The 24,004-nt window shown below is 53.7% G+C and overlaps 1 protein-coding gene across 1 annotated transcript in view; it reads right to left on the bottom strand.

The window, feature by feature from the left end:
• Window positions 1–40: 40 nt before the first annotated feature.
• Window positions 41–24,004, bottom strand: part of SLC8A2 (solute carrier family 8 member A2) — a 28,458-nt gene continuing 4,494 nt past the window's right edge. The window contains exons 2-10 of the mRNA XM_059152665.1: window positions 23,116–23,805; window positions 18,312–18,976; window positions 11,993–12,415; window positions 7,705–7,808; window positions 7,535–7,552; window positions 5,995–6,119; window positions 5,586–5,685; window positions 1,795–2,073; window positions 41–543 (exon numbers count right to left, since the gene is read on the bottom strand). Coding sequence (XP_059008648.1) covers window positions 167–543; window positions 1,795–2,073; window positions 5,586–5,685; window positions 5,995–6,119; window positions 7,535–7,552; window positions 7,705–7,808; window positions 11,993–12,415; window positions 18,312–18,976; window positions 23,116–23,790 — 2,766 coding nt within the window. The 5' untranslated portion in view covers window positions 23,791–23,805 and the 3' untranslated portion in view covers window positions 41–166. The remainder of the gene's footprint in view (window positions 544–1,794; window positions 2,074–5,585; window positions 5,686–5,994; window positions 6,120–7,534; window positions 7,553–7,704; window positions 7,809–11,992; window positions 12,416–18,311; window positions 18,977–23,115; window positions 23,806–24,004) is intronic.

Below are 24,004 nucleotides of genomic sequence, written 5' to 3'. Positions count from 1 at the left end.
GGGGAAGGGAGAAGGAGGGTGTTAGTGGGGACAGAGGAAGGGGATATCAGTTCCCAGGAGGAAGGGAGGCTGAGTCCCAGGAGAGGAGGCTGAGTCTCTGGAGCGCGAAGGAGACGCGGGTCCGGAGCAGGGGCAGCCGAGTCTCTAGGGCGGGGCGGGGGATACCCTAGAAGCCCCGGATGTGGCAGTAAGCCTCGAGGCTGGCAAAAAGGATGTAGAGGAACCAGAGGCCCAGGAAGAGCGCGGTGGTGGCGAGCTTGGGGCCGCGCGGGCCGCCCAGCTCGCCCCCGATGTGCGGCCGGCGGCGGTACAGCAGCACGGCGATGCCCACGAAGGCGAAGACGGTGAAGAGCGTGACGGAGAAGGCCAGCGTGCCAGTGCGCACCTCGAACGGGCGGCCCTGCACCGCCCAGTACACAGCGGCCACCGACCAGGCCACCCCCAGGCCCAGGAACACGTTCACGGCGTTGGAGCCGGTCACGTTGCCGATGGACGCGTCCGCGCACTGATCCTGCAGCGCCGCCACCTTGCTGGCGAACGTGTCTGCGGGGGGCAGAGACACAGCGATCAGTGGGGCTTGGCCGGTCCCCGCCGCCTGCTTTCCCTAAGACCCAATGCCATCCCTGTGCTCCGAGGAGCCAGATCGCGCTGTGGGCCCTACCCGCCTCCCACGGCTGCAGCTCGGCCCCTGAGACCTTGACACCCCCACCCAGGAGACCTTCCCTACGCGTGCTCTCCGCAGAGGCAGCTGCCTGCTTTCTAAGGAACTCGCTGCCTGCTTTAGAGGGGGCTTGTCTGCATTCAGTGGTATCCGCTACCTACATTCCATGCCATCCGCTGCCTGCTTTCTATGGACTCAGTGTCTGATTTGGGTGGAGGGGACCCCCCCCTCTCTGCATTCTATGGGGCCTGCTGCGTGCGTACTTTCGATGGGATTCGCTGCTTTCCATAGGAACCACTCTCTGCATCGCATGAATCCACTGCCTACTTTCTGTTGGCCCAATCAACCCACTGCCACCAGGCTGGACAAAATAAGTGTCAGGTTCCATCCACACGCGACGCTGTCGCTGTCGCTGTCAACCCTCCCACCCCGACCCCGGGGGAATGCGGGCTTCGGAGAACCATTCACTGTAGTCTGCGGGACCCGCCACCTGCTTCTAGGCCTACAGCGCCACCACCTGACGAGCGAACATACCCACGTGGGCAAAAAAATAAAGGAGTCCGGCTCCCCACATCTGGTCTTCCCACTCTTGTAAGAATTTCTGTCTGGGCCACCTGGTTTCTCAGAGACCCTCCCTCAGGTTTATTTGGGAAGAGGGGCTCATGGCCATTGTGTTTCCAGGGACACACACTAAAGTCTTTGAGGCTCCACTGTCTTATTTCCATGGCACCCCTGCCTCCAACGTCTGGCTGGGACGCTGTCCTCTCATCTTAGTTAAAGCTTTGAGACTCATTGGCCTCGTTCCTGTCATGCCCACCAATATGGTTGGATGGAATCTTCCACGTGGTTTCTCCAGGGGAAGGTAATTAACATTTTGTTTCTGTGGTACCCACTGAGTGGTACCTATGAAGTCCCCACCTTATTTCTGTGGGACCCCTCTCCTACCTTTCCCTACAATGCCCCACCCCCTCCTTTCTCTGGAACCCACCATCATATCTCTGTGGGGCTCACCATATGGGTTCCGTGTGATGGGTTCCATCCCACCCCCTGATATCTGCAGAACCTTTCTTTTAGGTTCTACTGTCTGATGTCTCTGAGACTCTCCCCGGACACGCAGTTTCCCAGGGGGTTACCGGGGATGGAGGTGCCCAGGGCCACGAAGACTACAGCGTTGACAGAGTCCTTGAGGCCAACGGTGCAGCCAAAGTGGGAGGCCAGGTCCCCGATGAGCGCAGTGAGCAGGCCGATGACCAGGATGCAGACGCCGAAGCAGGCCCAGCCGTGGCAGTACTCAGTGGGAGGCACACAGGCAAATAGCACCTTCCAGAACACCGTCAGGAAGTGCATGACGTAGTCAAAGCAGGAAGGCAGCCGTTCCTCCCGGGACCCGTCCTCCTCCTCCTCCTCGTCCCCTGTGGGCACACGACCCAGCTGGGGCACACACCCACGCCTCCTTCTTTCTCACCTGCAGACCCCTCCCACTTGGGGCAATTTCCAGGCAGTGAATTCCACGAAACTAACTGCTTTCACAGAATCCCTTGCAGCTAGAATACACGGGCCCAGAAAAAAAACACTCACTTTCCCAGAATCCCTTGAAGCTAGAGGCTGTGCGCCAGACTAAAAATATGAGGTTTGCTAGGATCCCTTGCTGCTAGACGTGGCCACATCCCTAGCTAAAAAAGAGTCTTTTTCTCAGAAGGCTTTTCAGCTACCATTTACAGACAGGCATTTCTGTAGCTACAAATAATGACTTCCTCTGATTCACTGCATTTAACCATAGCCGCATACTCAACTAATGGTACTTGCTGTCCCAGAATCCTTTGCAGCGAGAGCACGCCAGACACCCAGCTAACATGATTCACGTTCCCAGAATCCGCTCGGACTAGCAACAGCTGGGTCCTCAGATAAAATACTCACTTTCCCGGAACTCCTTGCAGCTAGTGGCAGGCCTGTCCTCAGCTGAATACTTGCTTTCCCACCATCCCTTGCAGCAGGGGCCATATGACCCAGTCTGGCAATGAGACCTAAACAGAGGGTTTCTGGAAGGCTCCAGCTTTCCTGACATGGGCACCGTGTTACGGATCTGTTTGGCTGAACCTCGTCCAGGATGCCTCGCTCACTGTTACAGTTGTGTGTGTCACGCACTGTGATGGAATTTCACCTGCTTTCGATTTGTAACAGGGAAGCACAGATGCTATGTTTTGTCTACTTTGCCCTAAACTGAGAAGCATAAAACCATGAATGAGCAGTAGTGAGCAACTCGAATGGCCAAGCACTACAGATGGAAGGATGCCGATAAAGAACAGTGTAACCCTCCTTGCTTCCCTGCTTCCGCTTTCTGCCTGCCTGGAATGTGAACTTGACACCTGGAGGTGTGGCAGCCATCTTGCAACCATGAGGGCAAACCGCTGAAAGTGGGAGAGAAAAATAAAGAAGGAGCCTGGGCATTTAAGGATGTTACTGAGCTGCCAACTCTTTATCGCCTCCTCCAGATTTCTTTGTTCTGTGAGAAAAAGAAACTCTAGCATGCACAAGCCACCGTGGTTGAGTTTTCTGGTGTTTGCAGCTGAATGCATTTCTAATTGGCTACAGTGAGAAATGGCCAAAGTCAGAGTGGGGAGAACACACTTTTGGGAGGGAAGGGGCTGCTGTCATTACATCTCTTGGGGGATTTTCCTGCCCTGCTTCATATCCTGCCTTGGTTTCCTACTGCCCTTATACCCAGGCCCACACTCCTGCGCTTGGCATCCAAGAATGTGCAGGTTCTGCTTACTTCTCTGGTCTTTCCCATCTTCTTCAGCCTTTCTCATGGAGGGGGCCTCGTGGTTATGTCTGTGGCTCTGGGGATACCTCTCTGGTGTCAAACCCTGAAGCTGCTGTGTGATCTTGAATCAGGGTTCTAACCTCTCTGAGCCTCCGGAGGAGGGCCCCAGAAAGAACTCTGTGTGCAACCTGGCCCACCTCCAGTGTGATGGTTAATGTTGGTAGCCCCTTCTAGTGCCTAGGGAGAGTCACAGATGCTGCAAACCAAGGCTGCCCTGCAAAGAGCTTACAGTTCAGGCAGGGACAGAAAGGATGTAAGACAGAAGCACCTCTATGTGCCAGACGGAACACGATTCATCCTTCAAGGAGGTGAGAACCGCCCTTCTCCACAGAGCCTCAAGGATCGAAAGGCATTTGTTGAACAAAGTGTAAAATGATCAAACACCAAGCCAGATACTTGGGAAACATCGGTTAAATAAGGTCATACAGGAAATGGACTTCCCAGCTGCCTGGCACTCCACGGTCCCCGTCATCACTGTCACCATCAGTTTGATTACTTATTACTGGTCTGGTTTCCCCTTCCCCCCACTCTTTCCTCCGATCTCATCTGTTGCTTTCTACAGACCCACTGGGTGATTCATGTTGGCTCTCCGTGACCACAATCTCACGCCTTCTCCTCTTCACTGAGCCCAGAGGGAAGGCTGCGACTTCCAGCTTCCTTGGATGGGAGGTTCAGTTCCTCACCACATTGTCACGCCCCACCCCAGCCTCTCCTTCCTTCCACAGACTCCTGGAGCCTCCCCCACTGAAAATGCTCTGTGGGCCCCCATGCACTGAAATGACACCCAAGCTCCCTACTGTGGCCCGTGAGGACCTGCGCAGTCCGGACTCTGCCCACCGCTAGCCTCATCCCTTGCTGCTTCTTTGTGCCTGAAACTAGTCACCCCCCTTTCCCCCGCAAACTGTGCCATGACCTGGCTGACTTCCAGACTCTCGGTTTCCCTCTGCCTAGAACACCTCCCTGTCTCTTCCCTCCTCCTGGCTAACTCCTATTCCAATTTGAAGACTCAGCTCAGAAGCCTCCTCCTGCAGGGAGCCCTCCCTGACCTTCAGGCTGGGTCAGCACCCTATCTGAGCTCCCACAGCCACATTGGATCCCCTGTCCCAGCCCTGCCCACTCTGTGAGAACAAGGCCCAAACTGTCATGGTTATCTCTTTGTCCCCAGCACTGTCCTACACAGGGCTGAGTCCGGAAGATCCCTCTGAAACAGATACTGAAAGAACGTGGCTTCAGAGAGAGACACCACTTCGATTCCATTAGGCCTCTGAGCTGGTGTCTGCAGCTCTGCTACCTGTTACTTTTCCATCCCCGAAGCCTGGTTTCTTTTGATCCCACTGAACAACCACAATTCCTGGTGTATTTTCAATTCCTACCAGTTAGGCCTCCCTGAAGGAAATCTGAGGTTGTATAAGGGACAGAAGCCTTGAGCTTCACCTCAGCTCTTTCTGAATTCCTTGTGGGACTTCAGGCCAGTCCCTCCTCTGCCTCTGGACCTCAGTTTCCCCAGTATCACAAAGGGCCAGTGTGGGTCTTCAGGATTGTCTGTGAATCCAAGTGTCATGGTGTCTCTGGCCACAGGGGGACAGTGTGGGCCCGCCCGAGACCTAAGGAGGGAAACCAGGGCAGGTGGGAGAGAGCTGGGCGCCCTGGTGACCATCTCCATGGCAACAGAGGAATCCAGCCTGTCCGGGGAGGCCAAGACTTGTAACCTGGTCCCACCCTGGGGCTGTCTGATGAGAAAGCCCTGCCAGACGGCTCCTGCCTGAAGCTCTCCCCCTCCACCCCTCCTGAGGTCTTTCTCTGCATGTCTCTCAGTCTCTCTGTCTCTGGCCTTCTGCAGTTTGGCACTTCGCTCTATATCTCTCATGCTCTCTCCACGTCTCTGTCTTTCTCCGTGGTTCTCTGTGCATCTCTTTGTGTGTCCGTCTCTCCTGTTTGTATCCATTCCTCATCTTTTCCTCTGTCTTTCCCTATCTCTTTCTTTATTGTTTTTTCTCTTCTCTATCGTGTTGTCCTTCTCATCCCTCTTTTTGTTTCTCTCCCCGTTCCCCTGTCTCTTCATCCCTCTCTCCCTCTCCTTTTTCCTCCCTCCCCACTTACCTGCGCTCACCGTAACGGCCTCTAAAAACTGTTCCCTCCAGGAATGGGTCCCAATCACCAAAGCCAAGTTGGTTTTTTTGATGAGTTTATCCACTGTGTTCTGAGGATGAAAGGATGGGGAAGAGATCATTGCCCATGGCCACCTCAGGGCACCCCGAGGCTTCCTGCGGAACACTGGGGTTGAGGCTCACAGCCCATGTTCAGGGGTCCCCAACCCCCCACAGCCCGGTTCATAGCAAGAAGGGGAAAGGGAGTGTTGCTGTCCATGGTGCTAGCAGAAGGATGGGAGGATGGTCTTGGACCCCTGGCCACCCCTCCCTTGGGTTGGGCCACCCCAACCCAATAGTTGATTCCTCCTGGACCCTCCCCAAGGAAATGACTCGAGGAAGCTGGGGCCCCAGAAAGTCACCTTAAAGTCATATGACTCCTCAATGATGACCTCCAGACGGCAGTTTTCCCCAAGAACTGGCTTGCCCATCTCCGCTATCCTCCGAGCCTCTTCTTCCTCAGCTGTCAACTTCCTGTCTCCATCTCCTGCAGCATGAAGGATGGGAGTTAGACTCCAGGGAGGCCCACCTCACTGGGCCCATGATGCCCTTGCTACCTGTTCCCACTGAGAAAGAAAACTCTGTCTGCTGTCTTCTGGGAAGCCTCCCTGGTGATACGCCCCCAGCCTGCCCCAGTGTCCCATCTGACCACCATCTTCCCCAGCCTAAGACCCAGTTGGTCCATGAAGTTCAGCTGGTGGGCTCTGAGCTTCATATGGAAGAAGCTGTGCAACCTTGGGCAATGCCTTGGACTCTCTGTGCCTCAGTGTTCATAACCATAAAACAGGAACAAAGGCAGTAGCTACCTCATGGGTGCTTGTGATGGTTAAAGAAGTTTATTCATGTGCGGTGCTTAACACAGTGCCTGCTACACAATAAATAATCCCAAAGGGTATTTCCTTTGTTAAAATCACCACTGTCATCATTATCATCACCACCCAAGCTCTGAAAAACATCCTTGAGTGTGTCTGAGGTGGTGAGGAAAGAAGGGATTCCCAATTTTGGTACAGATCTTGGACCCAGACCCAGCCACAGCTCATCTCCCCAAAGCATGTTGGTCCTTTGGTCCAAGCCCAGTACCAACTTAACCCTAATTCTCAGTGGAAAGTCACCTCCACTAGGAACACTCTCAGAAAGCTCTGCCAGCAACGACTTTTACTGTGTTAAGCTGCTGGGATGAAGTTCCTACTACTTACCCTAAAACGATCTTTAGTCTGACCTGAGTCCTAACCCCAAACCCTAATTCTGATCTCAGCTCCAAAACTGCTCTGTCCCTTATCTTCAATCCACTGCTTCCACCCCCACCCCAATCTCTGACTCTGGGCCCAGTGTGAACTGTAAGTCCCCCAAAGTCACCTTAAACCCCCACTTTGGCTTTGACCTAAATCTGACTCCAATTCTAATCTGACCCCACCATAAACCCAGATGGGATCCTGCCTTTCCATTCTCCCAACCTTAACTACAAACAAAACACAATCTTGGGGCACCTGGTGGCTCAGTCGGTTGAGTGTCTGACTCTTGATTTCAGCTCAGGTCATGATCTCAGGGTCATGAGATCAAGCCCCACACTGAGCTCTGCACTGGGCATGGAGCCTGCCCAAGATTCTCTCTCACCCTTTCCCTCTGACCCTCCCTACCAACATATACTCTCTCTCTCTCTCTCAAAAACAAAACAAAACCATGATCTTGGCCTCCAAACCCCCTATTGTAACTCCAAATTCAAAAGGTCTTACCAACTCTGAGGTCAGTTCCAACTCTCACCCAGCCCTGAATCTGCCCTTATCTCACTTCCAACTTGCCTCAAATGCGACCTGGAGAAGTAGCCTCCAGCTACTGGAACCCTCCCCTGAGACCTCCCTCCTGTGTCCCCCCTCCAGTCAAAGCTCAGAGGTAACTACTCACCTTGATTGAGCAGCAGAGCTGGGGAGAGAGAGAGGACAGAGAGAAGGTGAGATTGCTTCCCTGGGAAGCTCAGATCCATGAGTCTGAAGGAGTACCCACTAATGGAGCCTCCAAGGGTCCTCCCACCCTGAACCCCTTACCTCTCCCACAGCCCACCCATCACCACTCACCTGAAATCCCTCGCTTAAGCCACTGCGGCTGGCCCAGCTCGATGAAGAAATTATCCTTTTTCTCATATTCCTCATCATCGACTATCTTTACCTGAAGAGTTTTCCTGGGGGGGGGGGAGCACAGCATAAGCCCCCTCCCCAAGTTCCCAGATAACTCACCCACTGGCCCATTTTTTGAGCAGCCCTCCATCCCAGGGTCCCTAATCTTAGTTAATCCTCACAACTGCCCCCACAGGAAGGCTCTCTATTATTCCTGCTTGACAGAAACAAGCCTGGAAACAACTAAGGAAGCTGACGTTTATTAAATAGCAACCTGAAGGATCCTGGTAAAACCAAAGTTAGAGTAGGTCCTTCCTCTGCTCAAAATGTTCACATGGCTCCTCTCTCAGCCAAAATAAAAACCAAAGTCCTTACAGTGGCCCACAAGGCCCCATGCAATGTGGCTCTTCCTGGCCCCCTGCCCCACACCCCCTTGCTCACCCACTCCAGCTACATTGGCCTCCTCACTGTTCTTTGAATACGCCAGGCCTGCTTGTGCCTCAGGGCCTTTGCACTGACTGTTCTGGCCACCCAGAACACTCTTCCCTGGGCTCATTCTCTCAGTTTCTCTGGATCTCTGTTCAAATTAATTTCTCATTGAAGCTCCCTCCCACCACCTTCTTTAATTTTGAAATCCAGCCCTGCCCGGACCCCAGCACACCGGCCCCCTTACTCTGCTCTATGTCCTCTTTGTTCTGTATCACCTTCTAACAAACCACCTAATGTGTGTTTTTTTGTTTGTTTGTTTATGGTTTGCCATTTGCTTCTTCACATTAAGATGTAAGTTCCACCGGGGCAGTGACCCTTGTTCCTTTACATTCTTTTCTGTATCTCTAATACCTAGAACAGTGCCTGGCACATAGTGTGTCTTCCAGAAACATTTGTTAACTCTAATCCTTTGGCTCAGGAGACACGCTGCTTCCTGCCCTCTGTCCTGACCACTTCTGAGAGTTAACTGAGTGCTAACTGATTTTCTCAGCATCCCCGCTGCTATGGTAACCCAGGGGGTGACTAGGGAGAAACAGCCAGAAGTTATTTGTGCCCTCCAGGCACATAAACCACCCCCCCCTCACAAAGACCCTCTAAACCCAGAAGGCCCACAGCCCTGCCACTAACAGCTCTTTCAGCTGTAGGAACCTCGAGGGCCCGGCCCCAGAACCCAGAAACACAAACACCCAGCCCACAGAGTCACCCGGCAGAGGAAGCTCAGCCAATCACACCGCCCACACCCACACACCATCGCACCCCGCAGCCATTCCCTATGCAGTGGCAAAATCGCACAGACCAGATGCCTGTTAGCACAACACCCCCACCACAGCCTCGCGACTTCGCCAACCTGCAGAGCCCCGCTGTGGTACCATGTAGACTCTCCTTCCTTATATCTCCCTCATTCTGCCTCTTGGTGTCTGTTTATTTTTATTCCCTTCAGTCTCTCTCTTTCTCCATCTCTGACCCTCTCTGTCTCAGGCTCTCCCCCAGCTCTCTGCCTTTCTTTATCTGTGTTCTTTTCTCCCCATCTCTGTCTCTCCACGTCCATAGGATGGAATTGCCAAAGTCAACACAACTCAAGCAAGGGGCTCTCAATCATACAGTCTCTCAGTGGACCCATCTCAACAAACGGAGGCACAGGACACAGCGACACCCATGACGAGACAGATGCACACAAGACAGTCATGTGGGGACGTATGCCCACCTCCACCCTCATCCCCTCCTGGTCTCAGGATATTTTAAATTTTCTGTGGGTGAAAAGAAATGGCCGCCCCCAACCTCAGGAGCGGGCTGGGAACTGTCCAAGGTGCTGGAACGCCGTGGCAAGAAGCAGGGTCTCTGGAGACGTTCTCCTCACACACTGTGACATGCAGACAGCTGCCGACCCGGTGGCACGCTGACAGACAGGGTGATACACACACACACCTCCGACGCTCACACTCTTGCAGACACGCCGTGATCCGCTGACATGCGGTGACTGACACGCCGTGACACGTGTGCCAACGGGCGCCCTGACAGGCGTGCCCTCAGGGGACCCAGGGAGGAGAAACCCAGATGTCAGGGGACAGCAAGAGGGACTCGAGCTTGACAAAGGCAGGACTTCCTGAGATCAAAGGAAGCAGCCTTTCTCCCCAGTCTGTCACTCTGTCACCCTCATGCCTACCTCCCGTTTCCTGGAAACCCCGCTCTCCCACCCTCTGCAGCCACTGATCTCGAACCAGGCTTCTTTGTATCCTGTCTCTTGTGCTTCTCTCTGACCCAAACTCTTTTCTCTCTGTTGCATCAAGAGGACCTCTCCTTCCCTGAGTCCCACTGAGTTTCTCTCAGGAAGAAGGTCTCTCTTTCTTCCCCACATCTCACTTCCCTTCAGGCTTCCTGGATTGTAGCCTTTCAATCTCCCTGGCACCCTCTCTCCCCAAATTTTTCAGTTTCCTTCTTCCTTTGTATCAAAGTTTCTGTCTTCCTCTCTCTAACTCTATCTCTGTCTCTCCATCTCTATCTCTCATCTTCTCTGTTTCTGTCTCTCTCTCCCATTCTCTCCCCACCACCCCGTCTTTGGGCGGCTCTCCTCCACCTCGGTGTTGATCCTGCCTGGGGCCGCCCCTCCAGCCCGGCTGCTTCCAAGCACCTCTAATTAGCGCCTGCCCGTGAGAGGAAGGATGTGTTTCCCTAATCGCTAATTAGCCTCCTGTTCTCTGTCATCTGAAGCCACAGCTGGAAGCTTGGGCGGGGGCGTGGGTGGGGGCGGCAGCAGAGGGCGTCCCAGCCTGGGGAAGCCGTGTGGGGGAGGAGAGGGCCTGTGGGGTCGCAGCAGCAGGAGGGAAACAGGTTAGACTACAGGAAGGACCAGAATGAGCAGAAAGACACCTTTCCCCATTGCCTCTGCCTCTTGAATGTGATAGATAGGGTCTGGGATGGTGCCCTCAGCCAAGTTCTCAGCTCAAGCCAGAAACAGAAGAGATGGAAAGGTACGGAGAGTCCGTAACTGAAACATAACCCGAGTCAGAGAGCTAGACACTGAAGACCTAGATCTAGAGATTAAGAGAGACCCAGAGATAGACTGCCAGGATCGAGACGCGAAGGAAGGGATGGAGAGGCGGGGAGAGCAGTGAGAAGCTCAGCGGAGGCCAGGGCACAGAGGCAAGGAGGTGGAGGGGGAAGGGAGTGCGGTGGGGGCTGTGCTCGGTGGGAGGAGCGTGGGCGGCAGGAGGAGGGAGACAGACGGGCATGCGGGGGCGGAAGGGCTCAGGCAAAGGGGGGAGGCGCCGTCTGCCTCCGAGGCAGGCAGCGGGGGACGTGAGGCTGCAGGCACACAGTGGGGAGACTCGGGCATCTGTGTAAGGGGGTGGCCGGGTGTCTGGGCGTGAGACCAGCCCTGACGCCGTGTTTTAGTGAGCGTGTCTGTGACTTAGTGATTCCGCATGTGCCAGCGTGAGTGTTGGGTGTGTCTGTATCCAGCGCACTACCCCAGACCCCACGCCACCTTCCGCAAATCCAGTGTCTTCTGTGTCTCCCCTGGCCCTGCACTTACCTTCCCAGGCCCCCACAGTCCTACTCGGTCTCTTCTCAAAGCCTAGCCCACATTCCCCTTAAGTGTCGGGCCACTTCCCCAGGTTCAAGTGTCTTCCTACCCACAAGCCCCACCCTTTCCCTAGTCCTGCCCCGAGCTCCACCCTCTCCCCTTAGGTCCCGCTTTCTTCCGCCTTCCTCGTCCAACTCCTTGGGTCCCTTCCCAGACCCCATCCATCGGCTTAGGCCTAGCTGCTTCTGCATTTCCATAGGCGCCGCCCCACCTCGATTGGAACCTCCCCTCTTGTCCACGAGGCCCCTCTCCTCAGGCCACATTCCATCCCCATTAGCCACAATTAAATCCTCTACACTCCTCTCCCCAGGCCTCTGTCCTCCTTCTTCTCCTCTCTCTCCTCACCTGGCCCTACTTCCCCCGGTCCACCTTCCTCTCCTCAAACCAGCTTCTTTCTCCCCCGCCCTTCCCACACCCAGTCTCTTCCTCTTAGCCCCGCCCCGTCACTCCTGTCTCCTCCCCCCTCGCCCCTGTCCCGCTCCCTCTCAGAGCGGTGCCCCGCCTCCCCTCAGGCCCCGCCCGCCACAAGACACGCCCCCCAACTCCGCCGAGGCCCGGCCCTCGTCCTGCGACCCCGCCCACTCTTGCGGCTCACCCACTGGCCGGCCGCGCCCACGTCTCCGGCCCCGCCCCATCTCCCCGCGGAGTCCCATCCTCTCCCCGTCCCCGCGTGCTCACATGGTCTCGTCGTCGCCGAACTCGAGCTCGCCGCACGCGTCCTCGTAGTGCACGCCGCCGCCGCGCGCCGTGCCGTCCACCGTGCGGTACGGGAGGCGCACGGTTCCCCGCGCGCCCGAGCTGCGCACGACGCGCACGTCCACGGTGCCCATGCACTCGCTCACGTGCAGCAGGCGGTCCTGGAAGGAGAAGATGCCCGCGTGGTCGTCGTCCAGGATGGTGACGGTGGCCAGCAGTGGCGCCACCAGCCGTCCCTTGGGCCGCCCACCGCCGTCGGGCTCGAACATGCCCTGCGCGTCCCCCACGCGCAGGTTCAGCAGCCGCACGAAGAAGTGTTCGTCCTCCTCAAAGATGTCGTCGTCGATGATGCCGATGCGCAGCTCCTTCTGTGTCTCGCCCGGCTTAAACACCAGCGTGCCCTCACTGCGGCGGGAGGGATGGGAGGGGGAGAAAGAAAGGGGTGAAGGTGGGTCCCCTCTGTGGGAAGGAGGGGACTCAGGGCATGCTTCCTGGAGAAGGGAAAGGCACCACCGAAAACTCCCGAGTATGAGGATGGACAGGCATTACGTAAATAACACCGAGGATGAAAAAAAAAAAAAATACTGAGGATGAATCAGGGTGGGCTTCCGAGGGTGGGAGGGAAGGGGCAGCAAAGGGGGATAAGACAGAGTGGGTCCCTCCATCATGGAACCCATGAGGATTAGGAACGCCAGCATTAAATAATGTTGAAGATGAGATCAGTGCCGGCTTCCTGGGGGTGTTTCTAGTGGACAGCAATGCTCCAGGCAGAGGGAACAGCACATGCAAAATCCCAGAGTGGAGAGAGCCTGCAGTGTTCCATAAACACACTTCTCCAACTTTACGGGGCATACAGATCCCCTGGGAGGTCTTGCTAAAATGCAGGTCGGTTCAGCGGCTCTGGGTTTCAAGACTGCATTTCTAAGTCGCTCCCACAGATGTGGACTCTCCCATGAAGAATACAGGGGCCACACTTGGGAGTAGCAGGGATGTGGGGCCCAGAGCTGACCTTATTCACGCTTCTGATGAAAACCTCTGAGTCCTCCTGAGTACTCTCAAGAGAACGCCCACACTCCTTAACTTGGGGTCATTCATTCATTCATTCATTCAACAAAGACTCCCTGAGTATCTTCTCTGTGCCCTGTTCTGGGTGGTGCTGGGAACAGAGGGTGATGAGGCCCTGTCTTCACAGGGCTCACCACATTCACAGGCCCGTGGGAGAGCCATATCGTGGTGACAATTACACATTTAATAATTTAATTACGGTCCATTCATTCAACAAATATTTACTGAACAGCTGTTGTGTGCTAGGCACTATTCTTAGTGTTGGGGAAACAGCAGCAAAACCAGATCAGAGGGGCGCCTGGATGGCTCAGTCAGTTGAGCGTCTGCCTTCAGCTCAGTCATGATCCCAGGGTCCCCAGATAGAGCCTCACATGGGCTCCCTGCTCAGTGGGAAGCCTGCTTCTTGCTCTCCTACTCGCCCTCTCATGCTCTCTCTTTCTCACTCTCTCTCTCTCTCTCTCAAAGAAATAGATTTTTTAAAAAGAGATGGATAAACAACAAACATATAATAAAATGTCAAGTAGTGATGGTGTTATGGAGAAAAATAGAGGAAAACAGAGGAAAAAGGGTAGGGAGTGAGATGTTGTGTTAGAATGTCAGAGAAAGCTTTTCTGAGGGGTGACGTTTGAGCAGAGACTTGAGGGAGGTAAGGAAGGGAGCCATATGGAGGATATCTGGGGAAAAGTATCCCAGTGCTAACGTCCTGAGGTAGGAGCAGCTTGGAGTATTTGAGGATGCAAGTGTGGCTCCAGTGGAGGGAGCAAGGGTGGGGGGAAGGAGATGAGGCAGATGACATCACAGAGGAAACAGGGCAGATGTCAGGGGCCCCAGCTGGGAATCTGGTGCTTATTCCAAGTAGGGTGGGAAGCATGGCGGGCCTCTGCGGAGGGGAAGGATATGAGCTGGCTTAGGCCTAAATGAGCATCAGTTGTGTAAGTCTCTGAACATATGTGAGATGCTCTATAATGGGGCAGGGGAAGAAATGAGATAATGATGGCAGAGTAGTCAGAGTGAAACTTTGGGGGGACAGGGAATGAGTGGGCTCCTGGCAGGGCTGTAGGCATCAAAGTGACTCTGGGATGTAAATGCACCTTGAAAATCTACAATTTCTCCTCCCAATCCATCCCAGCATGCACCAGTGACCCCATTTCTGAAAGGTGTTATATGATCCATGAGTGTTCTCTATCATTACTGTGATAAATTTGATAAGAAACAGGTCCTGGGCTCCAGTTCTCCCAAAAAACTTCAGCTCTGTGTGTGTGTGCGTGGGGGGGGGGGTCAGAGACCCCAAGGTTCTGGCAAAGAGGTAGAATCAGATGATAAGACTGGGAGGAGACAGGTAAGGAGCTCCCTGTGGCTGTAGCCTTCCTCCCTGGAGCCGCTGTCCATGGTAGCTGAGTCACCCAGCCCGGTGAGCCCACCTGCTCTGAGCAGGGTCTCGAGGCTCTCTTAGAGGCTTGTGTGATCTCGGCGGTTAGGATCTGCGGCCCTCTGAACTTCAGGCTCCTCTTCTGTAAAGTGGAACTAATAACAGTGTCTACCTCATGGCGGGCGGTGTTACAAGGATTGAGTTATAAGACAAGGAAAGCACTCAGCACAAGTTAGCTAGTGATATTTGCATATTCAGATTAGAATCTTAGGGGCACCTGGGTGGCTCAGTGGGTTAAGTGTCTCACTCTTGGTTTCAGCTCAGGTCATGATCTCAGGGCTGTAAGACAGAGCCCTACGTTGGGGTCCTCACTCAGAGTCTGCTTGTCCCTCTCCCTCTGTTCTTCCCACTGCATGCTCTCTCTCTCTTTCTCAAATAAATAAATAAAATCTTTTTAAAAAGATTAGAGTCTTAGAATCCTACAGTTATGGGATGTTAGAGATGTTAGCTTAGGTGGGGATTTTAGCACCAACTTTACCAAATGGTTAAGGGACATCACTGGTAGTGGGACGGGGGGGAGTCATGGGCCTCTTGGTATAATGGACCAAGGAGGACATTGCACCACTTGCATGAATTCTGGCCAAAAGTGCATCGCCTGAATCTAATCATGAGGACATATTTGACAACCCAAATTGAGGGTTGTTCTACTAAGTAGCCTGTCTTCAAAAGTTTCAGGGGCACGAAAGTCCTAGAGAAGCAGAGGGATGGATTCAGACTGATGAACTCTAAAGAGACATGACAACGAAATGCAACATTTGGGTCTGGATCGGATTGGAAGAGAGGGAGGGAGGGAAAACACAGCCACAAGATGTTACAGGGACGACAGGCGGGGCGGGGTGGGGTGTGGTGGGGATACAAACAGGCACCGCAGTCTGGGCAATAATATTGATTCAGTATTACATTTCCTGAGTGTGGCAGTCAGATTGTGACTGGGGGGGGTGGCTGTCATAAATCTTAGCAGGGGCACACTCAAGTATTTACAGGTGAGTGGTCATGCTGTCTCAAGCCGTTCCCATCTAGCTCCACAATGATTAATACTAGTATATATTAGGGAGGGTGAGTGAAGGCAAACAGGACAGCAAATGAACAGTTGGTGACTCTGGGCGAAGGTGATATGAGGGTTCACCAAACCATTTCTGCAGCCCTTCTGTGGGCGTGAATTTTTTCCAAAATCAAAGGTCAGAAAGACAAAGAACATGGGGATTTTAGAAACCAGGTATGATAGAAATATAGAAGACGGACTTGTGTTTCAGCACTGGATGCACAAATTCTGAGAAGATGAAAATATGAGAACCAGCACATGGGAGACTGGTTAGGTGTGGAGTAGAATACCCAAATGTGGGAATCCTGGAATCTTAAAACTTTAGACCCTAGCATGTTAGGATTATAGGTGCTTAAATCTCAGAATCTTGGAACAGATGTGCTCTTCTGGTAGCTCGGAGATCATATTAAATTTGAAGAAACTGAGGCCCATGGATCCTAATCCATATGATCTCTGTGGGCAAATCAGAAAATGGCTTCCCTCCCTCAAGACCCTTTATTTCCATGAATCAGGACATTGTCATAACAGACATACAAATCTACAATGTCCACTATGTGAATAGAGCTTTCTTAGATGTGGTACTCTTAGGCAGTGCACAACCTTAATAACCATACATGACATCCCTGAATGCCCACACTGAAGCAGGAACTTGCTCAAGAAACAGGTTCCAGGACTTGGACTGGAACCCAGTTGTCCTGCCTCCCAGTCCTAGACCTAAGCTGCACTGATAAGTGATGCCAGGCCTGTGACCGTCACCTGGGATAGGAGAGCAGGGACAAGAGAAAGGTGTCAACTTTGCCTAGCTCTTTGGTTCCACCACTGAGCAGCATTTACTCCTACACTTCAGACATCTCAGTACTGAGGTCATTTGCAGGAGAGAGAGGCGCCTCTGATCCCAGCAGGTGACACCCGTCCTCACTTCCTCCTGCAAAACCTTTGGTGGGGGCAGCTGCAGACTAGGGGGGTGGGGTGGGTAGGAGTGGAAGGGTGAAGAGGTTGAGTGACAGCAGGCCCCAGTATGGTGAATGCTTCTTCTTCAGTCTAAGGAAGCTGGGAGATGGAGGAGGGTAGGGAGAGGGGGCGTTTGGTCATGGGTGACCAAAGGGATCCCATGTCACAGGATGACAGGACAAAGATCCTGAGCCCCACTCAGGGGAAGCAGAATGGAGGGGGAGAGAGGTGGGAGGGTGGGAGAAATGAAAGGGGATGGGCAGACCAAAGGACCTTGGACTGACCCAAGGTGGAGGGAATGATCTACAAATGCCTGAAGCTGCCAAAATATTGAAAGATTGGAAATGCCTCGGCAGAGGCAGGGGGAGGCTGGAGCAGAGTGGCGGAGCTGAAGATTTGTGAAACCCAGAAGCTCGGCTCCAGCGAGAGAAGAGTTAAAGGGACGAGGGCGAGCAGAACTGAAGATCTACAATTAGGTCCGCCTTAGCTTTACCCAGGGAAGAGGATGAAAGGGAGGTACGGCAGACTACTTGGCAGGTGGAACCGGGGAGAAGCTCAGTCATCAACACTCTCTCCCGTCCTCTGCCTTAATTTCTTCACAGCTGACATTTTTCTGTCTTCAGTGTCTACTCCCTGATGGCCCGTCTTTCCCACGAGAATGTCAGCTGCTTTTGGGCAGACGCTTGACGTATTTCATTCACTGCTGGTCTTCAAGGCCCAGATCTGTTTCTGGCACATAGTAGACCCATTATAAATGGTATTATTATAGAGAACTATGGCAGACTGCACATCGGTCAACAAATGACACTGTAAAACTATCATTCTTGAAAGAGTATGGTATGGACAGAAGAACTACAAACAGATAAGACTTTTGTGGGTCATGTGAGGATAGAGAAGTTATCTTGTTTACTGTTCTGTGTTTTGTTGTTGCTGTTTTAAGGTGGGGAAGGGCAGAGGGAGAGGGAGAATCTTAAGCAGCCTCCACACCCAGTGCCCAGCCAGACAGGGCTCTCTGTCTCGCCACCCGGAGATCATGACCTGAGCCAAAATCAAGAGTCCCAGGCTTAAGCCCACTGAGCCACCCAGGCACCCTAACTGTTCTGCGTCTAAAGGTTGTACCTGACACATAGTAGGTATTCAGTAGGAACTGCTGAAGGAGGGAAGATCACAGATCTCCTCAAAGAGGGGTGAGGAGAGGGACGGGGGAGGGGCAGAGAGATACAGGAGGGTACAAAGGGGGGGCTTCTTGAAGGTGCCACAAAAACCTGGAGATAATTTGGGTCCCGCCTCTTCCCTCTTATGCCATTTAATTTTCCCACCTAGCACTTAAAACCCCTTCATATTCTTAATCTATTCAATAGTTCATTGCTTTATTGCAACTTGAGGATAGGGGCCTTAGCTGTCTTGTTCACCACGGTACACCCCCAGGTATACAGTAGCTGCTCAATAAACATTTTTACTTTAGTCACGGTGTGTTAGGTGGTGGTGGTGGGGGACTTGTCCTATCCAGTAACACCTCATAGAATGAGCTGTAATCATGAACGCAGGTGTCCTCAAGCGCAAGAACCCGCAGGTAGCCGGTATGCCGGGGAGCCGGGACAGCCGAGCTAACTGGCAAGCGCTAGAAGAGCGTGTGATGCCAAGAAGGCTCTCAGCGGGAATGAATGAACGAACCATGAATGAAAGCCGCGGATGGGTGGGTGCTGGAGGCAGCCCGGAGCCGGGCGATCGCGGAGGCCGGCGGAGGCCGGCGGGGGGGGGGGGGGGACGGGGGCGGGGGGGCGGGACCTCCGCCCTGAGAGCCGCCAACCCACCTGTACTCGTAGTCGGAGCCGGCCTTGGCGGAGCCGTCCTCGGTGCGGTAGTCCACGTAGAAGGTGCTGTTGCCCTCCCCGCCTTGGCAGGTGACGGACAGCAGGACGGAGCCACAGTTCTCCAGGCAGTGGTAGAGGCTGGGCTCGAAGAAGATGCGGCTGGCGCCGTCGTCCTCGTCCTCGCCGGGGCCCTCGGCCGGGGAGGCCCTGCGCGACGCGTCCACCGCGTGTCGCCGCAGCACGTTGCCCGCGCCCGTCATCAGCCGCGTGGCCTGGATGCGGTAGAAGGCGCGGCTCTTCTGCTGGTGCAGCAGCGCGTAGTAGTTGGCGATGCCCACCAGCTGCTCCAGGTCCTTGTCCGGGTGCTTCTGCTTGAGGTCCTTGAGGATCTGGATGACCTCGCGGCGGCTGGCGTCCAGCTCGCGGGCCTCGGCGGGGCTCGGGCCCAGGCCGCCCACCTCGCCCGGCACCTCGGCGCCCACGAACGTGCCGTCCAGCTCGATGCTCTTGGGGGGGTCGCCCTCGGCGCCGATGATGATGCCGCTGCGCGGGTCGGTGCGGTAGCGCTTGTACACGTACTTGTAGAAGAGCAGCCGCTTGTCGGCCATCCAGGCGAACACCACGCACACCGGGAAGAAGACGAGGGTCAGCAGCGCCTCCCACACCTGCGGGTGGCCGCGTGGATCAGGACCGCCGCGCCGCCAGGGGGCGCGCTCGCCGCCCCACCGCCCGGCCGCCCCCCGCGTCTCCCTCCCGGTGGTCGCCTGGCGCCCCCCGTCAGCCCCTCCGCTCTGCATCTCCCCGCATTTCGGTCTCTGCCCCGCTTCGTCCCCTCTCTGCTTCCTTCTTTCTCTCCCTGCCTCCGTCCCATTCGGCGCCGGTCGGTTTTTGAATCTTTTTTCCTCTCTGTCTTGTTGCTTCTGTCCCCTTGTGCGCCTTTTGTATCTTTTGTAGATACCCATCTCTCTCCCTTGTGAGATGCTTCGCAGTTTCTCTCCCCATCCCACCCCCACCCCCGCCTCTTTCCTGGTCGCCTGATGCATGCATGCCTCCATCCGCTCACCCGTCCACCCGTCCACCCATCCGTCCGTCCATCCATCCGTTCATCCATCCATCCATCCACCCATCCGCCTTTTATCACGTTGAGAACCACGCCCACCTGCCCCAGTGCCGGGAACCCAGCTCCCCTCAAGGGGCAGAGCCTGTGTCCCTTCCTGCCTCTCTTTCCTTCCATCTTTTTCTCCCTGCTCCACTTCCCCTCCACCCCTCCTCACCTGGGATGCCCCTGACTTGTCCAAACCCCACCCATCACCTAGGGCCTGCTCTCCACTCTACCTCCTACTAAAGCTCCCTGATTCCCTCTCCCTTCCCCTCTCCAGCCCCGCCTCCCTGGACCAGTGACTACAGCCTTTGCCAGACTCTCCTTAGAATCTGGCCCTTAGGGACAGGACTTTGACTCTAAAAGAAGCAAAAGTTGGCTCCCCTTACAGCCTCATGCAGCAAGTTCCCATGTTTATATGCTACCTCCCCAGAGAAACAAGGAAAGACTGAGTCCAGATCCTGGTTCTAGAAGAGGGAGGTCTGGCTCAGCCTCTTGCCTGTAAGGTGGGGGCGTCCCCAAGACTGAATGAGCTTATGTACCCCTAACACTTAGCACTGTCGGTTCCTGACACGTGGAAAAGACTCAGAATGTGAAATTAACATTACCATTATTATACTAACACTCACTGAGGTCCGGGACTCAGTCTGCAAGTAGTTACCTTTCTCATTAAAGATAAGGAAGGAACCATTAAAGGTTATTTACCATCAGAGGGCCCCCAGAGGTGTCTTTAAAATGGGCCCAAAAGGGAAAATATCTTTTCCGATCCAATGCCCACACACCTTGTCGCTGTGTTTACTGATGGCTCAGAGAGAAGGGCAGGACTTGGAAACAGCCTCACAAGGCCACCAGGCAGGTCTGTGAAAAGAAGCTGAATTTTCTACACAAGCTGTAAAATGAACTCTGGCCTTGTGTTCATTGCACTGGTCACTGTGTATATTGCAACAGGATTCTCCCAGACAGCCTCCAACCCCTAAGATTTGCCCCACCCCCTTGCAGGTAAATAAAAGGCGAATCTAGGAGACTTATATCTTCCTTCCAGGGCACCTACTGTGTAAGGGCATATTGACTTGCACACCCTGGGAGGGAAGTGAGACAGCTTTTGCGGACAAGACCACCCCCAAGCGGAGGCGTCTCCAATCTGGGGTCCTTTGTGAGCTGCCACCACAATTGTGGGGGGGATATCTGGTCCAGCGACTCATGGGGCAGCCCCACACAATGCACACCTGTCCCACGTCCTGCCTGACCTCAGAACCTCCCGCTGGACATGTGCAGTGGCGAAAAAACCTGCTTCTAATAATTAGAATCTAGAACTCAGCTCTGTTACATGTATATGAAGTGTTTTCCTGATGCTCTAATATATGCTGAATGTGCTTATTTTTAATCTTGTGGCTACCCACTCCTCTGCTCGGCTCCTTGCATGGAACGTTTCCTGATCTTTTTCTTTCTCTTAAACCCAAACTTATTCGGTGAAAGTAGGTGCTGGCATCTGGTACCCACACCATGACTTTTAACGTAGCTATGAGACATTGCTTTCCTTTATATCAGTTTGGCCATATACAGACTTTCGGATAGCCAACAGCACAGGCAAGTTCATTAATGGGAGGAATCACTCACATTTACTCTGTCCTGGGCTTGCTGTTCTGAGCCCTTCCATGTGTAATTTGTTTGATCCCCACACCACCCTCTGGAGTCAGTGCTATGCTGATGCCCAGGTGACAGCTGAGGAGACTGAGGCAGACAAGGTGAGGAACTTGCCCAAGAAACAGCTGGGGAGCAGCAGAAGTGGAGTTTGAACCCAGTGTGTCTGGGTCCAGGGTCCATGCACTTGGCTACTGGGGAAGAAGGCCTCTCTTCTCTCATCTAAGAATTTCACGTCCAAGTAAAAGGTAACAAAGCATTTGCTAGAAAAAGGGAGCACTCGGTATGAAGGGTCAAGAACCAAGGATCCGGTCTAACCCCTTCCATGGTTCAGATATGAAAACTAAGGCCCCGAGAAGGTATGGGCTTTGCCTGAGGTCACACAGCACTTGGGGAGAAAACTCAGAGCCAGACCCATCTTGCTGCTCCAGTTCTCTCCATTGAGGAGGAAGTGGCACTATCTTGATCTCATGCCAGTTCCTTCCATTATTTCATGAAAATGTCCCATAAGCCTGGCCTCCGCGTTACTCCCAAAGGGATCCCCCATGGCGACTTCTCCACCCAGAGCTGTGATATTTTCAAGCTTGTTTTCTCAGTCTGAGCCTGGCTCCTTCTCGGGGTGGGGAGAATCTCTCTCCTCCACCCCCATCCCTACCCACTTGTCGCTCATGGTATCTAAAATTCTCTTCATAGCTTTGCTGTGACTCCTCATCAAAGACCATTTTGAAAACCCAAGCCAGTATACCATCCTTTCTATAAGCTCATGAGAACCGTGTGACGCAACCTTCTGTACTTTTCACCACGGCTTCCAGGAGACTCAGCATTCTAGTCATTATTCAGCTACAGTAAACATCTCTCTCCCTCTCTTATCCCTGTCTCCTGGTGTTACCATCTCCCCCTTAGCTCACCTGTGATTTCTGGTCCCTCCCTCTGCTTTTACATCACCTGCAAAGAATTTTTATACTTCTAACTTCAGCTGCTTCCTGGAAAGAGACTAGAATTGGCAGAACCAGATAGATTTGCGCAGAGAGATTATACACATGTGTGAAGGAATTCTGGGTAGCCTCAAATAAATTATGCATGTGTGTGAATGAATTAGGCCAGGCCCATAAATAAATTATGCAAATGCAGATGGCAGTCCTGGAGTTGTGGGAAATGAATTAGGCACATGTTTTAAAGGAAGACCAAGCAGAATGTGGTTAAGACACTGGACAAACGAGAGGCGAACGATTATGGGAACGTGGGTGTAAATTATGGAGCGGTGGGGCTAAATTTTGTTGGAATAGATTATGGAAAGTGGCCTTTGCAATGGACTGGGCTTATACCTATGTTGGAAGGATTGCATATAAATTACAGTGATGTGGCATAAATTATCCTACCATCAGCAATCAATTATGAATGATGAATGAATTATGCAAATCACAATTGCATATCTGGCCAATACAGAGCTAGATTACACAGATGTGGGCCAACGTCTATGCAGGCCCATGGATACATTATGCAAATTGTACCAAGTTACCCAAGTTGATTAGCACCGTCAGAAAATACAAGTCTGGATTATGCAACTGTGGCATGAATTATGCAAATGAGGTGGTCTTATTATAAAGACAGGAATAAATTATGTAAAATACAGGGAGGGTAAGAAAACATGTGAACCTACCTGGCAAATACCTGGCTAGACCATGAAGTGGGTGTGGTATACGTTACACAGATCACAAGGACTCTGTTAACACATACGGCACCAAAGTGAGAGCTAAAGAGGTCCCTTCCAAATGGGTATAGTGTAAAATGTCACCCCTCTCTGGGTGGATGAGCCCTTTCCAGGGTCTGCAGAGCCATCCAGACATGGCTTGGGCATACTTGATGGACTCCAGCCCCAACTTGCCTTCAATACCCCATGCCCTCGTGCAGTGTACAACCTGCACAACCATACCGGGAGGCCCTCCCAGATGTGAGCATGCATTTCTGCAAATACAGGAATCAGGTCTCCAAGCCCAGGGGGCCACCCCTCTGGATTTTGCAGACATACATGCACCAAGAAGGTGTCCATGGGTCCTTGCTCACCTGGACCACACCCGGGGAAAAGACAGCCAGGATGAGATAAAGCCAGACGTAGGCGAAGATACTCCAAGAGGCAGTGACAAAGAAGACTCTCAAGTGCTTGATCTTGCGGCTCTCACCGGCTGGGATGACATAGATGCACACGGCAATGACCACAAACATGTTGAAGGCAGCACTGCCCACAATGGTGCCCGGGCCCAGCTCGCCCGCCTGGAAGTTGTGGCCGCAGACCTCAATGACGGACAGCAGGATCTCAGGGGCTGAGGAGCCCAGGGCCATGAGCGTGAGGTTGGACACTGTCTCATTCCAGATGCGGACGGTGCCCACGCTGGTCTCACCGTTGGCCTTGGTGATGGTGATCTCCTTCTCCTTTGACGTGATGACCTCGATGGATGCCATGAAGCGGTCGGCGATGATGGACACGCCCAGGAACATGTAAACCATGGCCACAAAGTAGACCACAGCTCGTGCCGCCTTGTCCCCCAGGGACGGGTCATCGGGCTCCCAAACGGGCAGCAGGACCCCTGGCTGGCAGCGGTTGGAGCCCTGGCAGCCCCCGGTGCTGGCGTCACTGTCATTGGCCGGGGGAGGCGGCAGTGAGGGGGTTGGGGTGGCCGCCGCCGAGCAGGGGGTTGTCCCCAGGAGGAGCGCAAACCCCACTAAGGCCAGGGGAGCCATGGAGGGTGTTGGGTCCTGTTGGGGGAGGAGGAAGAATGTGGGTGAGGGGCATGGACCCCTCCCATTTGCACAGGAGCCAAGGCTTGCTGGGAGTAGGGCATGGGGACAAGCAGAGGACTGACAGAGGGAGGATGAGGACAGAGGGACATGCAGAGAGACAGAGAGGGCCAGACAGAGACCAGGGGAGAAAGATAAAAAGACAGAGGAGCGTCAC

The sequence above is a fragment of the Mustela lutreola genome, chromosome 16 (genome assembly GCF_030435805.1).
Source record: "Mustela lutreola isolate mMusLut2 chromosome 16, mMusLut2.pri, whole genome shotgun sequence".
NCBI lineage: Eukaryota > Metazoa > Chordata > Mammalia > Carnivora > Mustelidae > Mustela > Mustela lutreola.
Note: the sequence above shows the minus strand (reverse complement) of the source record. Positions and strands in the feature narration are given on the sequence as shown.